At 34.9% G+C, this 21,478-nt stretch overlaps 1 protein-coding gene across 4 annotated transcripts in view; it reads right to left on the reverse strand.

Annotated features, from left to right (window-relative positions):
- Positions 1-205: 205 nt before the first annotated feature.
- Positions 206-21,478, reverse strand: part of DPY19L4 (dpy-19 like 4) — a 60,309-nt gene continuing 39,036 nt past the window's right edge. For all 4 annotated transcript variants that reach the window (XM_069086613.1, XM_069086614.1, XM_069086615.1 and 1 more), the window contains 6 exons: positions 20,940-21,060; positions 19,940-19,996; positions 17,671-17,753; positions 14,413-14,545; positions 5,343-5,501; positions 206-3,599 (listed from right to left, as the gene is read on the reverse strand). In XM_069086613.1, coding sequence (XP_068942714.1) covers positions 3,435-3,599; positions 5,343-5,501; positions 14,413-14,545; positions 17,671-17,753; positions 19,940-19,996; positions 20,940-21,060 — 718 coding nt within the window. In that variant the 3' untranslated portion in view covers positions 206-3,434. The remainder of the gene's footprint in view (positions 3,600-5,342; positions 5,502-14,412; positions 14,546-17,670; positions 17,754-19,939; positions 19,997-20,939; positions 21,061-21,478) is intronic.

Raw genomic sequence — 21,478 nt, forward strand, 5'->3', positions numbered from 1 at the left:
GGGCTATTCATTTAGATTATCACTCATATTTTCTATTACATTAAAGGAACTAATAATTTGCTGCAGGTGTAATTTGCTTTAAGTAAATTCTACATGAAAAAGTTGGAATTTACACAAAGGATAAATTGGGGAATAATAATTTCCTTTATAGAAGGTTCTTGAAATTAGAGGATGAAAAATAGGGATCCTTTCAATCGCAAGAGTCCTCAGTGCACTTGAAATATTTTTATTTAAAAAAATCAATGTATATACAATTTTAAGCACATGCCCTCAGTGTAAAGTGAAGCACATAAATTATCAAGTTATCATATAAAAAGGATATTTAAAAGTTCAAAGGCAAAAAAGACTAAAATTCCCATGAAATCATCAAAAGTAAGTACAATTATAGTATACGTTAATCATTCTCATACAGCTTCAGTTCAGCTTTAAATGGGAATTCAGAGAAGCTTGAGCCTACAGATTTAAGATTAAGCTTATAACTATGTGCCAAAGCATTTTCTGACTCGCCTATCACCTTTTGTGTTTCAGTTTACCATTTTCTCTTATTTCTGAAACTATAAAAACTGGCATACTGCTATGTGATTATTGGTGGTTTGGACAGTCATCCCTAAAAAGGATCTCAGCTAAGATTGACAAAATTCAAATGAAGTATTACAGATATACAATATAGATGAAGCCTGGAACAAAATAAGTTGAACAAAAACTTCAATTAACAAAGATGCCAGGAATAAGAATTGCTAAGAGTAGGTTAACAAAGATTTGGTGAAATAGGCCTTGTTATATGTGCAAGGTAGTTTTTTGTTTTTTTATTTTATACCCTGGAGTTCTAGAACATAACCAAATAACCAAAATATTTTAATTAGCATAGGTGCCTTAAAAGTATTAGCACCTTTTTTACCCAACCATAAATGCTAATAAATAAAAACAATGAAGACACTGCCTAGAAAATCAGCTTATTAAGGAAATAGTATTATAATTTTGCCTAGAGAAAGCAGACAAAAATGGATGAACAACTTTTGGAGAAGCTGAAAACAGTAATCAAGGCACTTCTTTTTAACAAGTATCAAAAGCAAAGTATATTTGGATTTCTTTCATAAATACTTATCACTCTCAAAACTATTAACATTGTTTATTTTATATTGCTAGGGTCATATAAAGGAAAGGTCATATTACCACATAAAAGGAAACTGCAAAGATACAAGTGAGGATATTATTTTGTAGGCAGAAAACAACACTTGGATTTGCTACTTCTATCCAAAGTTTCCTAGATTTTGATTTGGTTTCAGTACATAATAAAATTGAATATCATACTCTGTCATTTAATGTCCAACATAATCTTTTCTATTAAAGAGCTCAGGTTTTACTGTGTAACAGCTGCTGCATGAAAATATTTTCTTAAATTCAACTAGAAATTTCTCCCAATCCATCAAAGAATCTGTCTAAGAAGGCAATTAGTAGAAGAAAATTTTTATTATAATTTTTAAAAAGACCTCAAACCCATTCAGTGCAACATGAGATAATGATAAGATCAACGATAATCAATGAATAGATCAATGAAAAGCTAACTAATTTTTTGATGCTGCACTGCCAATTTTCTATTATTGTTTTTATTCTTCCCCTCACAGAGAGATATAGATTGCTTTTAAGACAGTATGTTTAGACATCCTCAAATACTATTATAGAATTTTTTATGATATAATCTGACACTCTTGTGCAGTGAAGCATGATAGATAATATTTGTCCAGTTAACAAGTTCAATAGTGCCATAAGGTATAAACAGAAAGACTAGCAACTCTACCAAAGAAGTACAAATAGTTAAACTGAACTATATCACCTGAAGATGCTTTACTATAATTATAATTATACATGTGAAAATGAAGACAAATGAAACTGATACTATGTTCATGACAACTCCATCAATACTGAATGCACTCAGCATTTGATAGCCAGTAAAAGAATACGTGATTTTTCAAAAATACATTCATGCATAATGAAGAATGACTTTTCCTTCTAATGTACCTAATGGTAGTGATATAATTTCAGCACTATTCTAATAACTAAACAGTCTGAAAAAATTCTGTGCAAGAATATGAGGAAAAAACTAAGCATTATCTTTACATCCCAAACATAATGTATCTACATGTTGCCAATGCCCATAAAATATTCTGATGTTTTAGCAAATACTGTAAGCAACTAAAATATAATATAAATTTAAAGAGACTGCAAGAAGACTCGTAAATTCTAAAAATGACAAATCTATAAAGCTGATTAAAATTACTACTTAGTTTTCAGTATTGATGTTTATAGGAGAGCTTGTTAAATGACAAAATTTATTTGGAGTTTTTAAAAAAATAAGTAACCATGTGTGCATAGATGTGGTTAAAAGCAGAGATCATGAGTAACTTTAAGTTTTTCTAATGCATATATGGTCTTATGTTAGGCCAGGTTAAATTTAGCAGCTTCAATTTTCTTTAATGGAGACAAGAAGTTAAGACAAAGTTATTTGTACCACTATAGTAGCTGGCAACAGATTAAGTTATTAAAAATTCTGACAAGAAACATCTAAGCAGATTTTATTTCTAATATTTTTATTTTTAAGTATGTGGTAATGGACTCTGAAATGCATATTAAAAATGTAGGCACCAATAATTAGTTTTATCACGATCAAACTGGTATCAAATGTATGGTTATTTCACTGTGACAAAATTTAACTACATAATAATAATAATAATAACAGTAATAATACAGAATTAAAATGTTGTATTATGCATGGATATATTGAGAAAGTAATGTACTCATAGGCAATGTTTAAGAAAAAACCCAAACTATTTGTATGAATATCATAAATATTTTGATTTTGGACACTAAAAAAACAAAGCTTCATGTCATTTTAAAAAAGTACTTCCCTTTGTATAATGCCTATTTAGAACTACACTATTTATCTTTATAGCTACCATTTTCCTTAACTCTTTATTGTAAGGATTAGTGAAGTCATATATCATGGTATACAGTACAAGAATAATTCCCTTATAGACCAACTTTGCTAGATCAAGGTTTCACTGCATGTATTTATGTTTTGAATTTCCAATATGTTCAAATCCATGTAATAATGGGGTTCTAATATACTTTATTTAGATAAACATCCATAGGGAAGATAGTATGTTATGAGGTAAAATATGGAAAGACCAATGCAAAAGGAAGATGTTACTGGTAAAGTAAAAACTGGAAGATCTGATATATTATCAATATCATAAGTTTTGATGTTATATTGGCTATAAAACTCTGGGTCTGGTAATAAAGCAAGGAGAAAAGAAAAAAAAAACATTTCAAATGTCCAAACTTTGATTTGCAAAAGAATATATAAGTAGGGAAAAAAAAACATCCCATTCCTCTCAGTGTCATATCAGTCTTTGAAGTAAAGGCTTTGCTGTTCTTCAGGACTGGAAGGATATCACAGTGTTGATTTTATATACAAAGTAGGATCTATTCCAGTATACTCTAGTGAAATAATTCACATATGGAGAATAATTAATTTTGATCTCATGACAAAATCGTCCATATTTTGAGTAGGTAAAATTGTCACCTTCTTCACAAACCACCTACACCAAAAGATACAAAACAACAACTTAAAAACGTTTGCTTCAGCTTTAGGGAAAGATCAAGTATAAATAGTAAAACTTTCAGTGAACACTACAACACTGATATACATAGATTGTATGTGATTTTGATGTTAAAAACTGCTATCTTAGGGCACTTTCAGTGTGCAAAACACTTTACATTTATTACCTTGTTTGATTCTCCAACAATCCTTTTGAGTAAGCATTAAAATTATTATTTCTATTTTATTGAGAAATAAACTGAGGTTCATGCCTAGTAGGGTGAGAGGCACAATCTGCTAAGTCCAATCCTCTTTCTATCAAACCATACTGCCTCCCTATTAATCTACAAGAGTAAGCTTTAATTTGATCACCAAGGCACAGTCACCATATGAATTAATGAACAATTGGGCTACACAATAGGACTGCTGAAACCAAATTTAATAATTCCTTTGGTTTCAAAATTAAGAAGGCAAATCCATAGCCTTTCTAACTTCATAAGTCAGCTTTTGTTGTCACTAAATTTGACTAGAAAAACAAATACTGAGAAATGGCCCTAAGTTCAATTTTCTAATTGCATATAGTTATTGTGAACTCCCTATTACCGAGTGAGAGAAATTAAGACCACAACTTATCCAAGATAAATCTTTATACTTTAACTAGGGGTCAGTCATTTGAAATTATAACACTTAATTATCTAACCAAGGTAAAATAAAGTGAAAGCGAGAGCAAACAAGAAAGTGAAAGGGTAAGTATGCATAGGTCAGAGTTTTGTACAATCTAAGGGGAATGAGGTCCATAACCAAAGTATAAAAGGGGAAGGAATTAAAAGGATGGAAATGCTGGTGAATTTTTCAGCTCCACATAAATCAGAACTAATATAACCCCACTATTTTGCAGTCACTGACAAATGACTTATTTTAAAGAAATGCTTTATAATAAGATGCTATGCCAAGTGCTAATTACCTAGTGAACAATTACAATTTCCTCTTGTCATTTAAAAACTAAAGGACATAATTATAAGTAATGTTATACATAAATGTAATATTTTATTTATACAGTTTGGAAAGTACCAAGAAGAAAATAAAAAATGAAGTTACAGAGCACCAATCTTCACCCAACAAACTGTTCCAGGGATGTGGAACAAATATGATATAAGCTGGGAGGGAATAGGAGAGATCTTGGTTGCAAGCAAACAAGGTGGAGTCAATCAAGTTGACATCATAGACCTTTTTTGAAGTCAAGGATGACACTGAGTGTGCCTCCCAGAGAATCTCATATATCAAGTATCCCAAATCCCCTATCATTTTTAGATGCAAGAGGACACAGTTTTATTGAAGACTGGGATGAACGAAAGCCTAGTAGGAATAAAGAATTAAAATAAGTGTATAAATTAAATTAGCACATCCAAGTCAAGTTTGTAATCTTAAGTGACAGTAATAAATATTATATTTCTTTGCTTATATTTTAAAGTATAAATTCTAAAAATAAAGCCTGAAAATCAATTTTTAAACCTTATTTCCCTATACTAAGATAAACTTAAGTATTTAATCTTTTTTTTTTCTTTTTGGAGAGAAAGCAGGGCAATCGGGGTTGAGTGACTTGCTCAAGGTCACATGGCTACTAAGTGTTAAGTGCCTAAGGCCAGATTTGAACTCAGGTCCTCCTGACTCCAGGGCTGGTGATCTATTCACTGGGCCACTTAGCTGCCCCCGACAGTATTTAATCTTCCAAACAGTTACTTACATGGCCATTTGCAATATCCAACAAGTCTTTAACTCTACACCCTCTCATGGTTCCCACTTCATTGCAGATAGCATCTTCTACAACCAAATAGTTAGCTTTGTAGGATGTAAGTATCTTATAAATATCTTCAGCAGACCTCTTTGAGTAGATTTGATAGATCTATCAGATTAGAGAACAAAATAATAAGTTTAAAAAGCATGAAAATGCCAACCATTCAATATTTACTTAAACAAAACCTCTAGGCATAGATCTTTAGGTGCCCAAAAGTACCCTCTGTGTGGCTTTTACTTGTGGTTCAATTGTGGGAGAAGACTAAGTACTGTAAGGATTTGGAAAAGAAGCTCAGTTTTGCTCAAAATGTAATTCCTAGGGTTAGAAGTTATAATAAGGGGCAGCTATTCATTTGAAAAAATGTGTAGTGGTAGAAGCATGACCTCCGAGCAGCTCTGGCTTCCACCTTCCCCAATCAATGTAAAAGGGGGACTCTGAACAAACTTTGGAGTTACAGAACCCACAAAATGACACAGAGAAGCTAACCTCCCGCTGAGGACACCCTGGAATTGGCCAGCATAGAGCTCTGGGAGCTGAGCCCAGGCCCACGTGAGCCAGAAGTTTTAGCCCCAGGGCAGGTCTGACCAGCTGCCAGCTGGAGGGACTCTAGATCAGCAGCAGTTGTGGCTGTTTCCAGAATTATCAACACACAGATGCAAAGGACAAAGTCAGAGGTCAGTGCAGTCTGGACTTTGGGACCCAGTAAGTGGGAGTATGTTGCTTTTGCTCCTGGGAAGAGAAGCCACTGAGACGCCTGGCACAGCCAGCCAGCACCACGTGGCAGCTTCAGCTCCTGGCCTGCAGAGTGTAGGGGGACCAAGCGACCAGTCTGAGGGGTAATCACTCTTGCTTTAACCTGCTGGGATCTGGATTGCAGTCGAGGGTGGAGGTCCTGGGGTGTGGGTCCAGCTTGCCAGAGCATTTGGAGGCCTCAGAGAGGGCACCCATCTAATACCTCCAACAGCTGAGAAAACCCCAGTGTTTGGGACGAAAGCTCCCCTGTCTGGTGGCAGAGTCCTACTGTGGCAAAAAGCCCAGGGGTCAAGTGACTGAGGGGCGACATGACCAGGCAAAGGAAACAAAGCAGACAGAAGATTCCAACAATACACTCCTATTTTGGGAGACAAAAAGGAGCAAAGCATGGAACAGGAGGAAGACAGTGAAGTCAGAACTCCTGCACCAAAAGCTTCAAAGGAAAATACAAGCTGGTTACAGGCCATAGAGGACCTTAAGAAGCAGATAAGAGAAGTGGAGGAAAAATTGGGAAGAGAAATGAGAACAATGCAAGAAAATTATGAAATGAGAGTCAACAGCCTGACTGAGGAAAATCACACCTTAAAAAATGGACTAACTCAAATGGCAAAAGAGGCTCAAAAAGGCAATGAGGAGAAGAATGGTTTAAAAAGCCAAATTTACCAGATGGAAAAAGAATCTCAAAAGCTGAATGAGGAGAATCATTGCTTCAAAATTAGACTGAAGCAAATGGAAGCTAATGACTTTATGAGATATCAAGATGCTGTTAAACAGATCCAAACAAATGAAAGAATAAAAGGCAATGTGAAATATCTCATGGGAAAAATCACTGACCTGGAAAATAGATCCAGAAGAGATAATTTAAAAATTATTGGACTACCTGAAAGCCATGATCAAAGAACCTAGAAATCATCCTCTAGGAAGTTCTCAAAGAAAACTGCCCTGATGTTTTAGAAACAGAGGGCAAAACAGAGGTTGAAAGAATCCACCGATCACCTCCTGAAAAAGATCCCAAAAAGAAAACTCCTAGGAATATTATAGCCAGGTTCTGGAATTCCCAGATTAAGGAGAGAATATTACAAGCAGCCAGGAAGAAACAATTTGAATATTGTGGAAACACAATCAGAATAACCCAGGATCTGGCAACTTCAACACTGAGGGATCAAAGGGCTTGGAATATGATATTCTGGAGGTCAAAGGAGTTGGAATTAAAACCAAGAATCACCTACCTAACAAAACTGAGTATCATGTTTCAGGGGAAAATATGGTCATTCAGTGGAATAGAGGACTTTCAAGCATTCTTGATAAAAGAACCAGAGTTGAACAGAAAATTTGACATTCTGATACAAGAAGCAAGAGAAGCTTGAGATGGTAAACAGGGAAAAAAAATCATAAGGAACTTATCAAAGTTGAACTATTAACATACCCACATGGAAAAACAATAATTGTAACTGATGAAAGTTTTGTCAGTATGAAAATAGTTGAAGGGAATAGAAATATATATATATGTATATATATATATATATATATGTCTATATATAAGGGCATATGGGCATATGAATACATATGTGAATGTGTGTATATATGTTTACAGGTATACATAGATAGAGGGCACAGGACCAATTTAACAGGAAGGGATTATACTTAAAAGGTGAAATTAAGAGGTGAGAGAGGAATATAATGAGAGGAGATGGGGAGAGACTGAATGGGGTAAATTATCTTATATAGAAGAGGCAAGGGAAAATGGTTACAATGGAGGGGAAGAATAGGAAGGCAAAAGGGAATGGGTCAACCTTATTCTCATTGAATTTGGCTTGGGGAGGGAATGAAATACACACTAAATAGGGTATCTCACCCTACAGGAGAGTAGGGGGGAAGGGGATGAGAGGGGGGAGGGAAGTTGGTAGCACCCACTTTTGAAAAGGGACGGGATCAAAGTAGAGAATAGAACAAATGGGAGGTGGAATAGGAGGGAGGGAAATATAGTCAGTCTTTTACAATGTATCTACTATGTTATTGTTTTGCATTAGCTACACATGTATAACCTATACTGAACTGCTCATCTTCCCAGTAAGGGTGGGTGACAAGGGAGGAAGGGAATGAATCTGGAATTCAAAGTTTTAAAATCAAACGTTTAAATATATATATACTATTATTAATACTATTTTACATGTAATTGGGAAATAAGATATACAGGCACTGGGGCACAGAGATCCATCATGCCCTACTGGAAAAGTTGAAAGGGGTATGGGAGAAAATATGGGAGAGAGCAGATTGGAGAAGGGGATATCCTGTGGGACTGTGGGTAGGGGAAAAATGGGGAGAAAATTTGTAACTCAAAATCTGGCAGAAATGAATGATGTAAATCAGAAGTTAATAAAGCATTTGAAAGATGGAAAAAAAATAAATAAAAAGAAAAAGAAAAAAGAAAAAAAAAGTTATAATAAGAAAGGACTTAACAGATCATTTTTTCCCACACCCCTTTAGAGTTTATTCATATATAATTTTCCTTTAAGTTTCCTGAGAGACAAGGTTATTATTTTATATGCTAGATATGGCATTTAGCCAGAGGATTTTAAGAAATTATGATTGTCAATTTGTTGAGAAAAAAATACTAACATACTTATATTCCAAAGTAATCCAAAAAGAAAAGAGTGAAGAAAACATGGCAAATGTAGCAAGCACAAGTCACTCAGTGGAAGGAAAAAATCCAAGAGAGATCCCTTTTATGTTTTCTCTTGGATGTACAATTGTATATAATTTCAGCTTTTTGATGTTTTTTTGAATCATAGAGAATTATTATTCCATATTTAAATATGATAGTAACTATTAATTTATAAATTATGCCTATCTTAAAATCTGAAATGCTTCTATATGTAATGATTAAAATACAAAAATTAGGTTTGGAACATTAGAATGGAAGTTGGCAGATACAGATTCTAATTACAGCTATGGGAATTTGGAAAACTCCTTATACTCTCTTTGACCCAACTCTGAAGGACCTGAAAAACCCTCTTAAAATTCTCCCTTTCTTTTTTTCTCCCTGTTTTCTGCTTTACTTTGAAAGTGGAAAATAATTTCAATAATACTGACAGATACTAGATTCGCTCTAAATTTCTTTCAGTCCTAAAATTCTACAATCTATTAATATTAATTCAAAGAAGTTAAATTAGGCAATGATGGTCTGAACTGGGGTTGTGGAATGGAAAAGATGACAGAAAAGCCAGAATTGAGAGATGGCAAATGAAAGACTGCGGTGGGTAAGAAAGGAAGGAATAGGGGTGGCTAGGTAGCACAGTGACTCACACTGGCCCTGGAGTCAGGAGGACCTGAGTTCAAATCCAACCTCAGATACTTAACACTTACTAGCCATGTGACCTTGGGCAACTCACTTAACCTCAACTGCCCTGCCTTCCCCCTTCCAAAAAGCAAAAAATAAAATAAAAAAAGGAAGTAATAGAAGATGATTCTAACCTAGTTTAAGTGGAAAGGAGGTGATGCCATTAATAGAAACAGGGAAGGCAAGAAGAAAAACTGATTGGGGGGGGTGGAGGTAACTGTTTTGGAAATGTGGACTTTGAAGTGTGGTTAAACATATAAATAGAGTGCCTAGTAGCAGACTCATAAATTTGGGTATGAAAAAACAGAAGAGCCTGGGGTTAGTAATTTAAACTTTTTGTTGTTATTCATTCATTTCAATTGTGTCCAACTCTTCTGGACCCCATTCCGAGTTTTCTTAGCAAAGATAGTGGAGTAGTTTGCCATTTCCTACTCCAGTTCATTTTACAGATGAAGAAACTAAGGCAAACAGGGTTAAATGTCTTGCCCAAGGTCACGCTGCTAGTAAGTGTATGAGCCCAGATTTGAACTCATGAAGACAAGTCTTCCTGATTATCCACTGAGCCACCCAGTTACCCTAATTTGAACTTTAGATGATTATTAAAGCCATTGTAGTGAGGGGAAAAATCAAAGAAACATTTATGAAATGCTTACCATTAAATGCTTACCAGGCAGTAGGGGAGATACAGTATTTAGGTAACAAAGTCCTCTCTGCCCATCAAATTTACAGTTTGTTTACATAAACATGAATTATACAGCATAAATACATGTAGAGAGATTTTTTTAAAAAAGTATTAAGTGATGGGGTGGCTAGGTGGCGCAGTGAGTAAAGCGCGGGCCCTGGGGTTGGGAGGACCTGAGTTTGGTTCCGGCCTGAGACACTTAACACCCACACAAAAATACTAGCTGTGTAACCTTGGGCAAGTTACTTAACCCCAAATGCCCTCCAAAAGGCAAAAAAAAAAGTATTAAGAGGGATCCCATCGGAAAAATATCATGTCTGTCAGGATTAAGGAAATCTTCCTGGAAGAGGTAGTATTTATTGGATTTTAAAGAGGACAGACAGAAATTCAATAGGCAAAGAAGGAAAGAAGGACATTTTCCACATTGGGAAAGCTTGATCAAAGGCCTAAAGGTAGGAAAACACAGTGTTTTGGGGGGACAGAGAGTAATCCAATTTGGTTGGAACACAGAATACGTGGCCCTTGCCATATATTATCTTGTAATATTAAATAATTTGAGGAGAGCATTTACAACTGAGGGATCAGGACAAGTTTCCTGTCAAAAATGGTACACAAACTGGGTTTTGAAAGAATTTAGAGATCCTAAGGTACAGAAGTAAAGGAACAGTACATTTCCAGCAGAGGGAACAGTTTTTCAAAGTTTAAAGTAAGGAAATGGAAGGCCAGGTTCAAGAAATGGAAAGAAGGTTAATTTGAACATATGAGTGTATGAAGGACAGTAATATGAATTAAGTCTGGAAAGATAGACTGAAACCAGATGGTGATGGGCTTTAAAAATTAAGCTGAGGAATTTATATTTGATCCAAGAGTCAATAGAGAGCTGCTAAAAATTCTTGAGGATTAGGAAGTGACACTGACAGACCAGTGCTTTGGAAATATTCTGAGAAAGAGGGACTGGAGAAGAAAGAGATAAGAAGCTGGAGGTCTAGTTAAAAGGATGTTTCAAGTCTGAGAGAAGAAGGGATGATGGCTATGAGATCAGAGAAGGGTAGATGAGGAATATAAGGAGGTAGAACTGACAAATGTTGGCAGGAAATGTCTTATAGTAGTTCAGAAGGATAGTAATGGGGATCTATTTGAGGTTAGTTATTGTCAGGAGAGAGAAGGAAAGGATACAATAGATACTGCAGTATTAGAATTTAAGCCAATAAACATTTATTAAGTTCCTACTATGTTCCCAGCAAGGTATAAAAACTATAGGACTTGGTCACTGATTTGGCATGAACAATAAGAGTTGGGGAAGAGTCAATGAAGATACTACATAGGAGATTGCTATATCAAGGAAGACACTATAGACAGAAATGAAAAAAGAGTTGTAAAGAGCCTAAGGATATTCCTAACTATATAGGGCAGAAATAGGAGGAGTAGCAATCCAAAGCAGAGGAATAGTCAGAGACAACAATGTCATGGAAGGAGGGAGACAAAAGATTTTGAAGCAGAGGTGGACAACAGTCCAGTTCTGTGGAGATGTCAAGGAAGATGAGAATTGACAAGATGTCACTGAATTTGACGATTGAGAAGTCACTGAAAACTTTCAAAACAATTTCAAGAATGGGAAAGACTGAAGAGAAATTGTAAAGGGTTAAATAAATGAGTATATGGTAAGGAAGTAGTGTGTGTGTGTGTGTGTGTGTGTGTGTGTGTGTGCGCGTGTGCGTGTGGGGAGTCAAATTTCTTTTCTTTTCTTCTTCAGAAATCTGATGAAAGGAAACCCAAAGATGAGATGGGCAGCAATTCTAAATAAAGATGGATTTTCTGTATTTGTATTTTGTTTTTGATAGGGAGGCTGAGGTCTTTTTCTAGAAGAAATGAATAGTAGAGACTGAAAATGCAACAGAGGAAATAATAATCCCTTACCCCTTCACCTTCCTACAGGAAGATTTTTTTCCACCTTACTAAAGCTCCCTGAATATTTCAGCGGATCCAGGAACTTATCCAGGTGGGCAAGGCCATCCTCCAAGGATGCATATCATAACTCATCCATGCCTATTTATCTTGATCATTCTTTCCATATCTTCACAGAAATTCACCAAGGGGAGTCCTACCAAACACACAGGTGCCTTCCTTGTGTTTTTTTTTTTTTTTCTATTCTTCAGATACCAATGGAAGACAAAAACTATCCATTGGTTATCTCTTGCTCTCAATATGTGATTAGTCAATCTTTTGTTTCCAGTCATATATTTCTCTGACACTTTTTACACATATTCTGTATAATCTGTAATTCTTCATTTTTAATTGTACTGCACAGCCTGCTCATACCTACCATGCATCTGTCCTTTACCCATTTCATTATACTCAACTTCTGTTTTTCATAGACTGGAATTATATAACTCATTGCTACACAGGACTACAAAACTACTGTTAAAAAAATGGGGTATGTTTTAGGGAGAAGCATGAAATCATTAAAAGAACTAGGCTATTTTCAGAAGGTAATCCACCCCATTCTTCCCCCTTCTGTTCAATTCATGAGCTTGGCACAAAAGTAAATTAGTTGTAATGGGGTACTTTAATTATTCATAAACCTGCAGGAGCTTGCCAGAAGCAGAGTGGCAAATAACCTCTTGATTTATCTTAGTGAGTTTCATTCATTAAAAGTTAGAATCTGAATCAAAGCAAAAATTCTGCTCTGTATTTTGTTATCACTAACAGTCAGAAAGTGGTTGCTAAAGTGGAAATGCTAGGAATCTTGTGGGAATGTGACTACCCCCCTCCTGAAATTTGTGAGAGGAGGAAAGGAGAAAGGGAATAAGCATTTATATAATTCATACTACATGCTAGGCATTGTGCTAAGTGCTTTATGAATATCTTTTTTTCCTCATTATCTTATTTTATAAAGCCAAGCAGTTTAACATGGACCCTGGATTTTGGGAAAGCTGATTCCAAAGAGTTCAGAGGCAGGCTAGCTACGATCTCAAAAATTAAAATCTTACAAATGAAGTCAGTCCAGGAGTGATGGAGAACTCTCAAGAATCTGAATAAAGAAAGGTACCAAGGAGGAAAAAAAAAAGTTGTCTCAAGAGAGCAGAGGGGAGAGGTAGTGTGAAGGACCCGAGAAGGGCAAATGTTCATTAAAAAAGGGGGAAAGAATAAAGTCTACCATGTTTCCCCGATAATAAAACCTATACCGAAAATAAGCCCTCCCCTTACTGTGTAAGGTTCCTCTAAAATAAGCCCTCCCCCGAAAATAAGCCCTATTGAGATTGCTACTGTAGTGAAGGTGATCCCCTGTGCTACACGCTACATTATGGTACCCTCTGTATGCACCATCCCCCCCCCCCCAGGTGAAATGCACGCCGCGCTCCGAGCTGCATCCAATCAGAGCTGCAGCAGTGAGCGCGTCATCCTGTTCTTCCCCAGTGATTTGCTTGCTGGCGCCATTGAGAGTAGTGCTGCGGAGAGCTAAGGCAGGACAACATAAGCCCTCCCCTGAAAATAAGCCCTCTGGTGTTTTTCTTTCAAAAAAAAAATTTAATAAGACAGTGTCTTATTATCGGGGAAACATGGTATGTACAACGGGGCAGTGGGTTTAACTTAAAATACTGAGAGAAGTCTAGAACAGATCATTTAAGAGGTGTCTGCTAAATTCCTAGAATAGGAAGCAAATATTACAAAAAACTGGCAAGGCTTCAAAAACTGATCCAGCCTAAAGTTACCTCTTACAGGTTACCATTTTTTCTCTCTCTTTTATTTTTTGATAGTGTTACTAAACTGGTAGATTGAAAGAATGCATGTTTGCCTGGGTTTTTAGCAAAGTGTTTGATACAATATCTCATACTCATGGAAAATATCTAAAGATGTAAACTAGAGGATGATACAATTAAAAGGATATGTAACTGGATGAATCATCACACTCAAAGAGTAGTTTCAATGTCAACATGGTAGGAGGTCTCTAATAAATGTCCCAGGATACTGTGCTCTTGCTTCTTGAATCTTTTCAAAACTATTTAATAACAAAGGATTTAATAAAAGACATGCTTTAATTTTGGCTCCTCTCATACTTTAGTACCTTGTACTGCCTTAAGAGAAAAAAACTGATTTAAACTTAGCTTTCTAGAGTTGTTTCAGAGTCTCCTATTTCTGCAATCAGCTGAACATATGTATTGGCAAACTCTATTAAAACAGGCTTATGACAAGGAAAGAAGTGCCCAAATGATTTCCCAGATGGGGAACTCTGAATGCCTTACATTTTCATTTCTCTTCAGAAGGTCTTCATCATTGTAAAGAGGCAAATTGGTCACCATCCATCCAGTGCATAACTTAATCACACCCATCAATTGTGGACTCCCTGCAAAAACAGCTGCAACTGGAGCCTGCCTTCTGCAAAAACAACATTGATTTACATATTAAGCAGACAAGTATATTGTTTAAAACAATATTTTATATCAACTCTAAAAGACTGGCAAACTACACATTATACATAGCGACAGAACCCTTCTGCTTAGTAATCATAGAAGCAGGGCTGTATAATGTTAGATGCAAACCTAGAATTTCAAGATGACTTTTAAGATGTGCCTACATTAGCAAAAAGAAAAAAACTGGTACTATTTAGGCCACAATTTGAGATCATATAGTTTTTAATGAGGATTTACATGTGCAAAGTATAATTATAAAAACACCAAAGCTGATTTTTAAAAATAAAAATACTTATTTTTGCTCAAAATTCTTTTGAGAATTCCACTTTGGGATCTCTATTGAGAAGCAGTGTACAGGTCACAGAAGACCCAATCTTGTGACTTTATGAGTCTCCCAACTTGTTTTTTGCAGCTTTATATGATGCAACATGAGCCTCCCCTGACTCTGAATTACTATTTCAAAAAATAAAAACTTCAAAATGATAATGTACTACCACTAAGTATATGCTTTTAAAAGTTTCATTTTTAGCATTTCACACTGGAAAAGATCTTTATAAATTATTTAATTCAACATCCTCACCTTTATAGATGGTAAAATGTACGCCCTGAGAAAAGAATTTACTTTCCTAAAGTCATACTTCTAGTTACTAGCAGACCTAAGACAAAAATAGCTGACTTGACTCCCCTTCCAGAACTGTTTCCATAGTACAAGCTTTCTCTCTCAGGATAGGTGTCTGATACTGATGGCAATTCTAATTCAATTCTGCAAATATTTTACTAAAATACATAAGGTACTCTTTTGAACAATGGTGACAAATACTGCATAAGGGACAATTCTCATTTGGATGTATAAATTCTGGTTTGTTTGCTTATAAGAAAATAATTACATATAATTATATTTTTTTGTCTGGTCTACTGAATTCTAAGCTGTTAAAATGGGTAAATAATTATTAAGTTTTCTCCCTTATATTAGCACAGTGCCTGGTACAAAGCAGATACTTAATCAAAGTTTAAACTGTTTAAAAATACCTCAGGATATGTAATTTAGATACCTTTTAAACTCATAAACCCAAAGCATTCACTACTGTTTAATAGTGAGAGATCTCTAAGGAGATCAGTAAGGGAGGCTTATATTTTTGCTAGAAAATAAGAGATTGGATGTTAGAGTTATAAAAGTGATGGTTTGGAGCAGAAAAAAACTTCCTTAAAAAGATGTATGTTGACACGTACAGCCTATATTGAATTGCTTGTCTTCCCAGTGGGTGAGGAAGGAGGAAGGAAAGGAATCTGGAACTCAAAGTTTAAAAATTGTTGTTATATGCAACCGGAAAATAAGATGTACAGGCAATGGGATATAGAAATCCATCTTGACCTTCAAGAAAGTAAGGGGAAAGGGGGTAAGGGGAAGGATGGGGGGATATATGAGAAGGAAGACTAAGGAAAGGAGTAATCAGTATGCTTGCCATCTTGGGGTGGGGGTAGGGGAAAGATGGGGAAAAAATTTGGAACTCAAAATCTTGTGGAAATGAATGCTGAAAACTAAAAATAAATAAATTCTGAAAAAAACGATGTGTGTTAAGGTTTCCTTGAAAAGAGTAGACAAAAGTGTTCTGGTGAATAATACGAAGTGGACAAATGTTTGAGTTAGAGAGAGTTTAGATAAAGTCAGAGAGGAAGAATCAAATATAGTGAGAGCAATAAGGAAGTAAGGTTCAAATGGAGGACAGAGACAGATAAAGTTAAGGATATGGATAGAAAGGTAGGATGAGATGACTGGTAGAGAGCTTTGAATTACACATCCAGATATTTATTACTTGATCTGTTGAGAGAAAAGTTCTACGTAACTAAGGATATGGTGTAGTGAGATTTCTTCAATATTAGCAAATTGTACTTTCTATTTCACCTTGGATCTGTGATTTTATTGATGAAAAGAATTCTTGGTGAGAAAGCTTTCTCTACCAACAGAGATCCATAAAACTTATAGTCTCAGAGATGCCTGGGACACTGAGAGGCTAAGTGATTGGCCAGTATGTTTTAGACAAAGGACTTGAACCCACAAGGCCTGGACTCTAAGGTCTGCTCTTCTTCTACTGTGTCATATGATTGAAAAGGTATGCATAATAATGAGAGTAGTTTATATAAAGACTAAAAGTTCAATAAGGAAAATATACAAAAAAATTATTCGTACAATTCTAACAATAATCTGCTAACTAATCTTTTTTGCAACCAGTCTATTCCATAAGTCAATAACCATTTTTGAAGTGTCTACTCTGTGCCTGGCACTGTGCTATTTCCTTTGTACTACCCCTTCACATGACTTGCCTACGCACATAGTCAATGCACAGCTCTGATCATGCCATTCCTCTATTAAAAAAACTTCCAGGGCCTTACTATACCACATAAATCATCAAATGATGATGGTACTCAAAAGTCTGTCACAATACTGTTGCTCCCTCTTTTCTAGCCCCTAAGCAACTACTACCAATCTGCTTCATGTCTTCTGTATTGTAGCCAAAGTGGGTTCTCATTTCCATTCCTGTCCTACCACCTCCTATCTCTGTGTTTGGATGTACTTGTCTCTATCTGTAGCAAGTTCTCCTCTCTTCATCATTCTCTGCCTTCTTTAGTTGGTCCCTGTCTTGAAAAGCTAATTCAGGAACCACTTCCCCAGGATGCCTTCACTAATTAGGCACGTGACTTGGGGAAGTCACTTAACCCCAATTGCTCTGCTTTCCCCCCTCCAAAAAGCAAAAAAAGCCCAAACAAAACACAACACACTTTTTTTCAGATATAGTTCAAATTCAATATCTTTCAAAGTAAATTAGCCAAAAAAAATTTATCAAACTACAAATCTTAATCTTAAAACTACAATGTTTTATATCTGAAAATCTGATTAATTTTTAAAATCAGCATTTGAAAATTGCACAAATTAAATATATCTAATAATTAACTTTTCAGGTGGGAATATTTCCTTCTTTGAATCACTCACTGAAGCAACAAATAAATTAAAACAGCTAAATTAAAATATAAGGTATTTTAAAATAAAATTACATAAGACAAATAATGTTATTTATGAAGTTCAATTCTTACTTTATCCAGGTCATAAGTTCCACTGTATCTGGGTCATAGAATTCCTGCAATTCTGAAAGTTCTGTCATTATTCTTGGAAAGAACTAAAACGGCAAAACAAAAACCCCAAAAGGTAAGCCTTAGAAACCAAAAGTTCTAAACATTTCCAAAATATTTCAGTGAACCTAAGGTCTTAAAGACAAATGTAGAATACAGCACAAGCTAACACTGTTTTCATTGAAGCAAATAATGTCACAGGTTTCTGCTCTTCCAATGAAGTGTCTATTTTTACTAAGCCTAATTCATATAGCTAAGTCATTTTTAGGTTGAACTTTATGTTCAACAAAGGTTTCTAAATAACAATTAGATTAATAATTATTTCTACCTATTCTGTCAAACACATTCAAATTTAATTCTAGTTTCAAATAAATAGTTAATAAAGTTATTAGTAACTTTTAAAAGTTTCTATTAAGTTTCATGTGTCATACAAGCCAAAGTATTTATAGCATTTGTATTTTATAGATGCCTAGGAAATCTGGAATTTGTACAGTATTTTATTCTCAATAGTATTAGCTTTGCTAGTATCAATTCTCTGGATGTCATGGCTTTATAATGAAGACAACCCCCTGATTTCTTACTCCATCTTAACTTTCAATACCAAATTTGTTACTTTAGATTTAGATCTTATACAAATCATATTAGGTAACCTATTTAAGACTAGGATCAATGATTCATAAAATCGATTATGCAATAGAGTCAGTGTCAGTGGCTTTCCTAAGATATTAAGTTTTCCTTGAAAAATAAAAAAACAGTGGAGCACAGTGGATAGAGTGCTGGTGTTGGAGTTGTGAAAACCTAAGGTTCAAATCCAGCCTTAGACACTTGACACCAGCTGTGTGACCCCGGGGGAAAATCATTTAACTCCAAATGCCTCACAAAAGAGCCCTCAAAAATAATAACAATAACAACAACAGCAACAAAAAACAAAGCAAACCAAAAAAGTATGAATTCTACCTTATAACTTCTTGTAGAGTATAACTTCCTAAAAACAGCCAATCTTACATATTCTAATTAATTACTGGTATTTACAAAATCCACTTGTGTATGGTAAGACTGCATTATATGAAAATTTTAAGAGCATCATAAATGGCAAGCTAAGAAAAAAGTCAAATGCTACATCATGAGTATTTTACCAATTAAATTTTATATGACTAGGGAACCTCTCACATCTCTGATATTGATTCTCTATTCTCACATCTTACAAATGGGAACAACTCTTAGTATGATATAACAAGAGATATAAGATACTATGTTATTAGTATGTCTTAGCAACAACGATAATTTGTCTATCATGGGTTAGGAAGAGTATTGGATCTGAGACTTTATTTCATTGGTGGAGGGGTAAGAAAGTCTGACTTACTAACACAGGTTGGTATCTTCTTTGAAACTAGTTTCAGAGTTGTCCAGAGCCACAGTGTCAAACTCAAAATAGAAGAGGGGGGGAACACCCTCTAAACCACACATAATGATCCCTGCAGGCCATATATTAACTTAGAAAACCACATGTTAACATGTTATATTATAGTTTTATTTTGTTAAATATTTTTCAATTACCATTTTACTCTGGTTCCTGTTATGTGTTTGACACCTCTAGTCTAGAGCACTGACTGAGTGGTTAACTGTCCTGCGCTATGTCAGCCACACTACTAGGTATCAGAGGTAAAACTTGAACCAGATGTTTCTGGCTTCTAAGTTGATTCTCTACCACTATGACAGGCTGCCTCTTCATAGATTAGATATGAAAAATAAAACCAAGAGGATTAAATGTTTCTTGAATCCCCATGCTAAATACTGCTTTTTAATAAAGTTAAAAGATGTACTATATTTCATATACTAGATTATCAAAACTTCATTTCTTAGATATACTTGATTAGAATGTTTAAAAGGATTTTGTCTCTGCAAAACTACTTAGTTCCTCCATATAAAAATTAAAATAGAATGGCATGTAATTTTCATTTTCTGTGTCTTTAAATCAGTGTCATTTACCAAGCAAAACTTAAAACAGTAGTAGTATTAGGTAACAGTTAATAACATATTTTTTTTAACAGATTGTAGCCTCAAAAGATTTTAGCCTTTTATTTTATATCTTTGCAATTATAAATACCTAGAGTTCATCTTTACTCAATACATTAAACTACATTATGGATTAGATAGAAAGCCTATTTATTAATTTCTACCGCAACATAATAATGAGGGTCATATACATTTTAAAATAATTATAAAATCTTACCTCTTTCCATAAGCTAAAACCTATGATAGTAGGTACAGCCATGCTCAAAATAAGAGCCTAGACATTAAAACAAAAAGGGTCATGGATCATTAAGTTTTTCACATTCATTTATTTTATTGATTATGGTACAAAAGGTCTTAATGAAATCTAAATATTATAGAATCAGAATCTGAAGAGACTTTAGAGGTCACATAGTATAATTTCTGACTCAACATAGAATTTCCCCTATAATATCTTTTCACCCCTTGCCAGTTGGCCACTTAGCCTTTGTTTAAACACTTCTAGTGATGAGATCAAAACCTTGAAGTACAATTCATTACATAGGGAAGTCCCTATTTTAATAAAATCCTTCCTTATGCTGATTCAAATTCTGCCCCTCATACTTGGAGTTTGCTAGTCCTAATTGTTCATGCTTTGATAATAAAGACTATGTCCAATCTTCCTTCTACATGAATTGTTTAGGATATTGTTAAAAGGAATAACTAACAGATAGTTGTAAATAACATCTTGATTCGGTATGTACAAAAATCGAGACTAGGTACACAACTGAAAATGGAAGAAACAAGTGAAGCAAAAGAATTTCTCCCAACATATATTCAATGTCAGTGACTTTAATACATGTATGAATACATACCTACTCAACACATGCCGTTTACTAAAAGTAATAAAAAAAGCTGATGAATTAGCTGAATTACAATCACAAAGTGGTTGAGTGCCAACTGTTAGTGTTTTAAGATAAGACTGCTATAAATTACTTAGGCAGGGTTATCAGAAGAAAAGAATCTGATCATCATTAAAGGTCTACTACTGGGTTATGTAACATTAGAAAGATAACCATAACTTCAACTAATTTTTGAAGACTGATCTCATGTGACTGAATCACTTAAAATTTTTCATGATTTATGTTTTTTTAATCCCAGTAATCTTTACTCATGCTTATTCTATTCTGTTATTCCAATTTCATTCATTAGCACTATAGCACAGAACAATAGCAGCTTACCAAAAATATTGGGTGTACAGCCCTCAATCGAAGCCACTTGAAAAGGGTCATCCAAAGTTCAGGAGAACATACACCAAATGCTGCAAGCATACACACATAAGGAGTCCAAAGGTATTTCATTCTGGAGGAGAAAAAATGATGTAATGATGAGCCACTGAACTTTTGGGGGAAATATTTTTTTTTCTGGTCAATGACTGAGCTATGATTTCAACCCAAATGATACTGCAAAATTAAATAAGGAATAGTTTTTTTCAGAGCATTGACTGAGTGGTTAACTGTCAAGTTAACACTACTAGGTATCAGAGGTAAAACTTAAACCAGGTCTTTCTGGCTGCTAAATTGATTCTCTACTGACAAGGGGGTGATAGGTGTTTCAGGGGCTTCAATGACCAGAGTCCCTGAGTGAGCAGTCTGGAATGAATTCATAGGACCCAAGCAATTTTTTAAATCAGGATTGTAAAAGTTTATTGTTACGTTTTAGAGCGGGCAAGAGTTCTTAGGGAACCTGCAAACTTAAAGAAGTCATAGGCATAGTTTAT

Source organism: Petaurus breviceps, unplaced genomic scaffold (assembly GCF_028583685.1).
Source record: "Petaurus breviceps papuanus isolate PSGF00001 unplaced genomic scaffold, PetGlider_PUasm1.0 179, whole genome shotgun sequence".
NCBI lineage: Eukaryota > Metazoa > Chordata > Mammalia > Diprotodontia > Petauridae > Petaurus > Petaurus breviceps.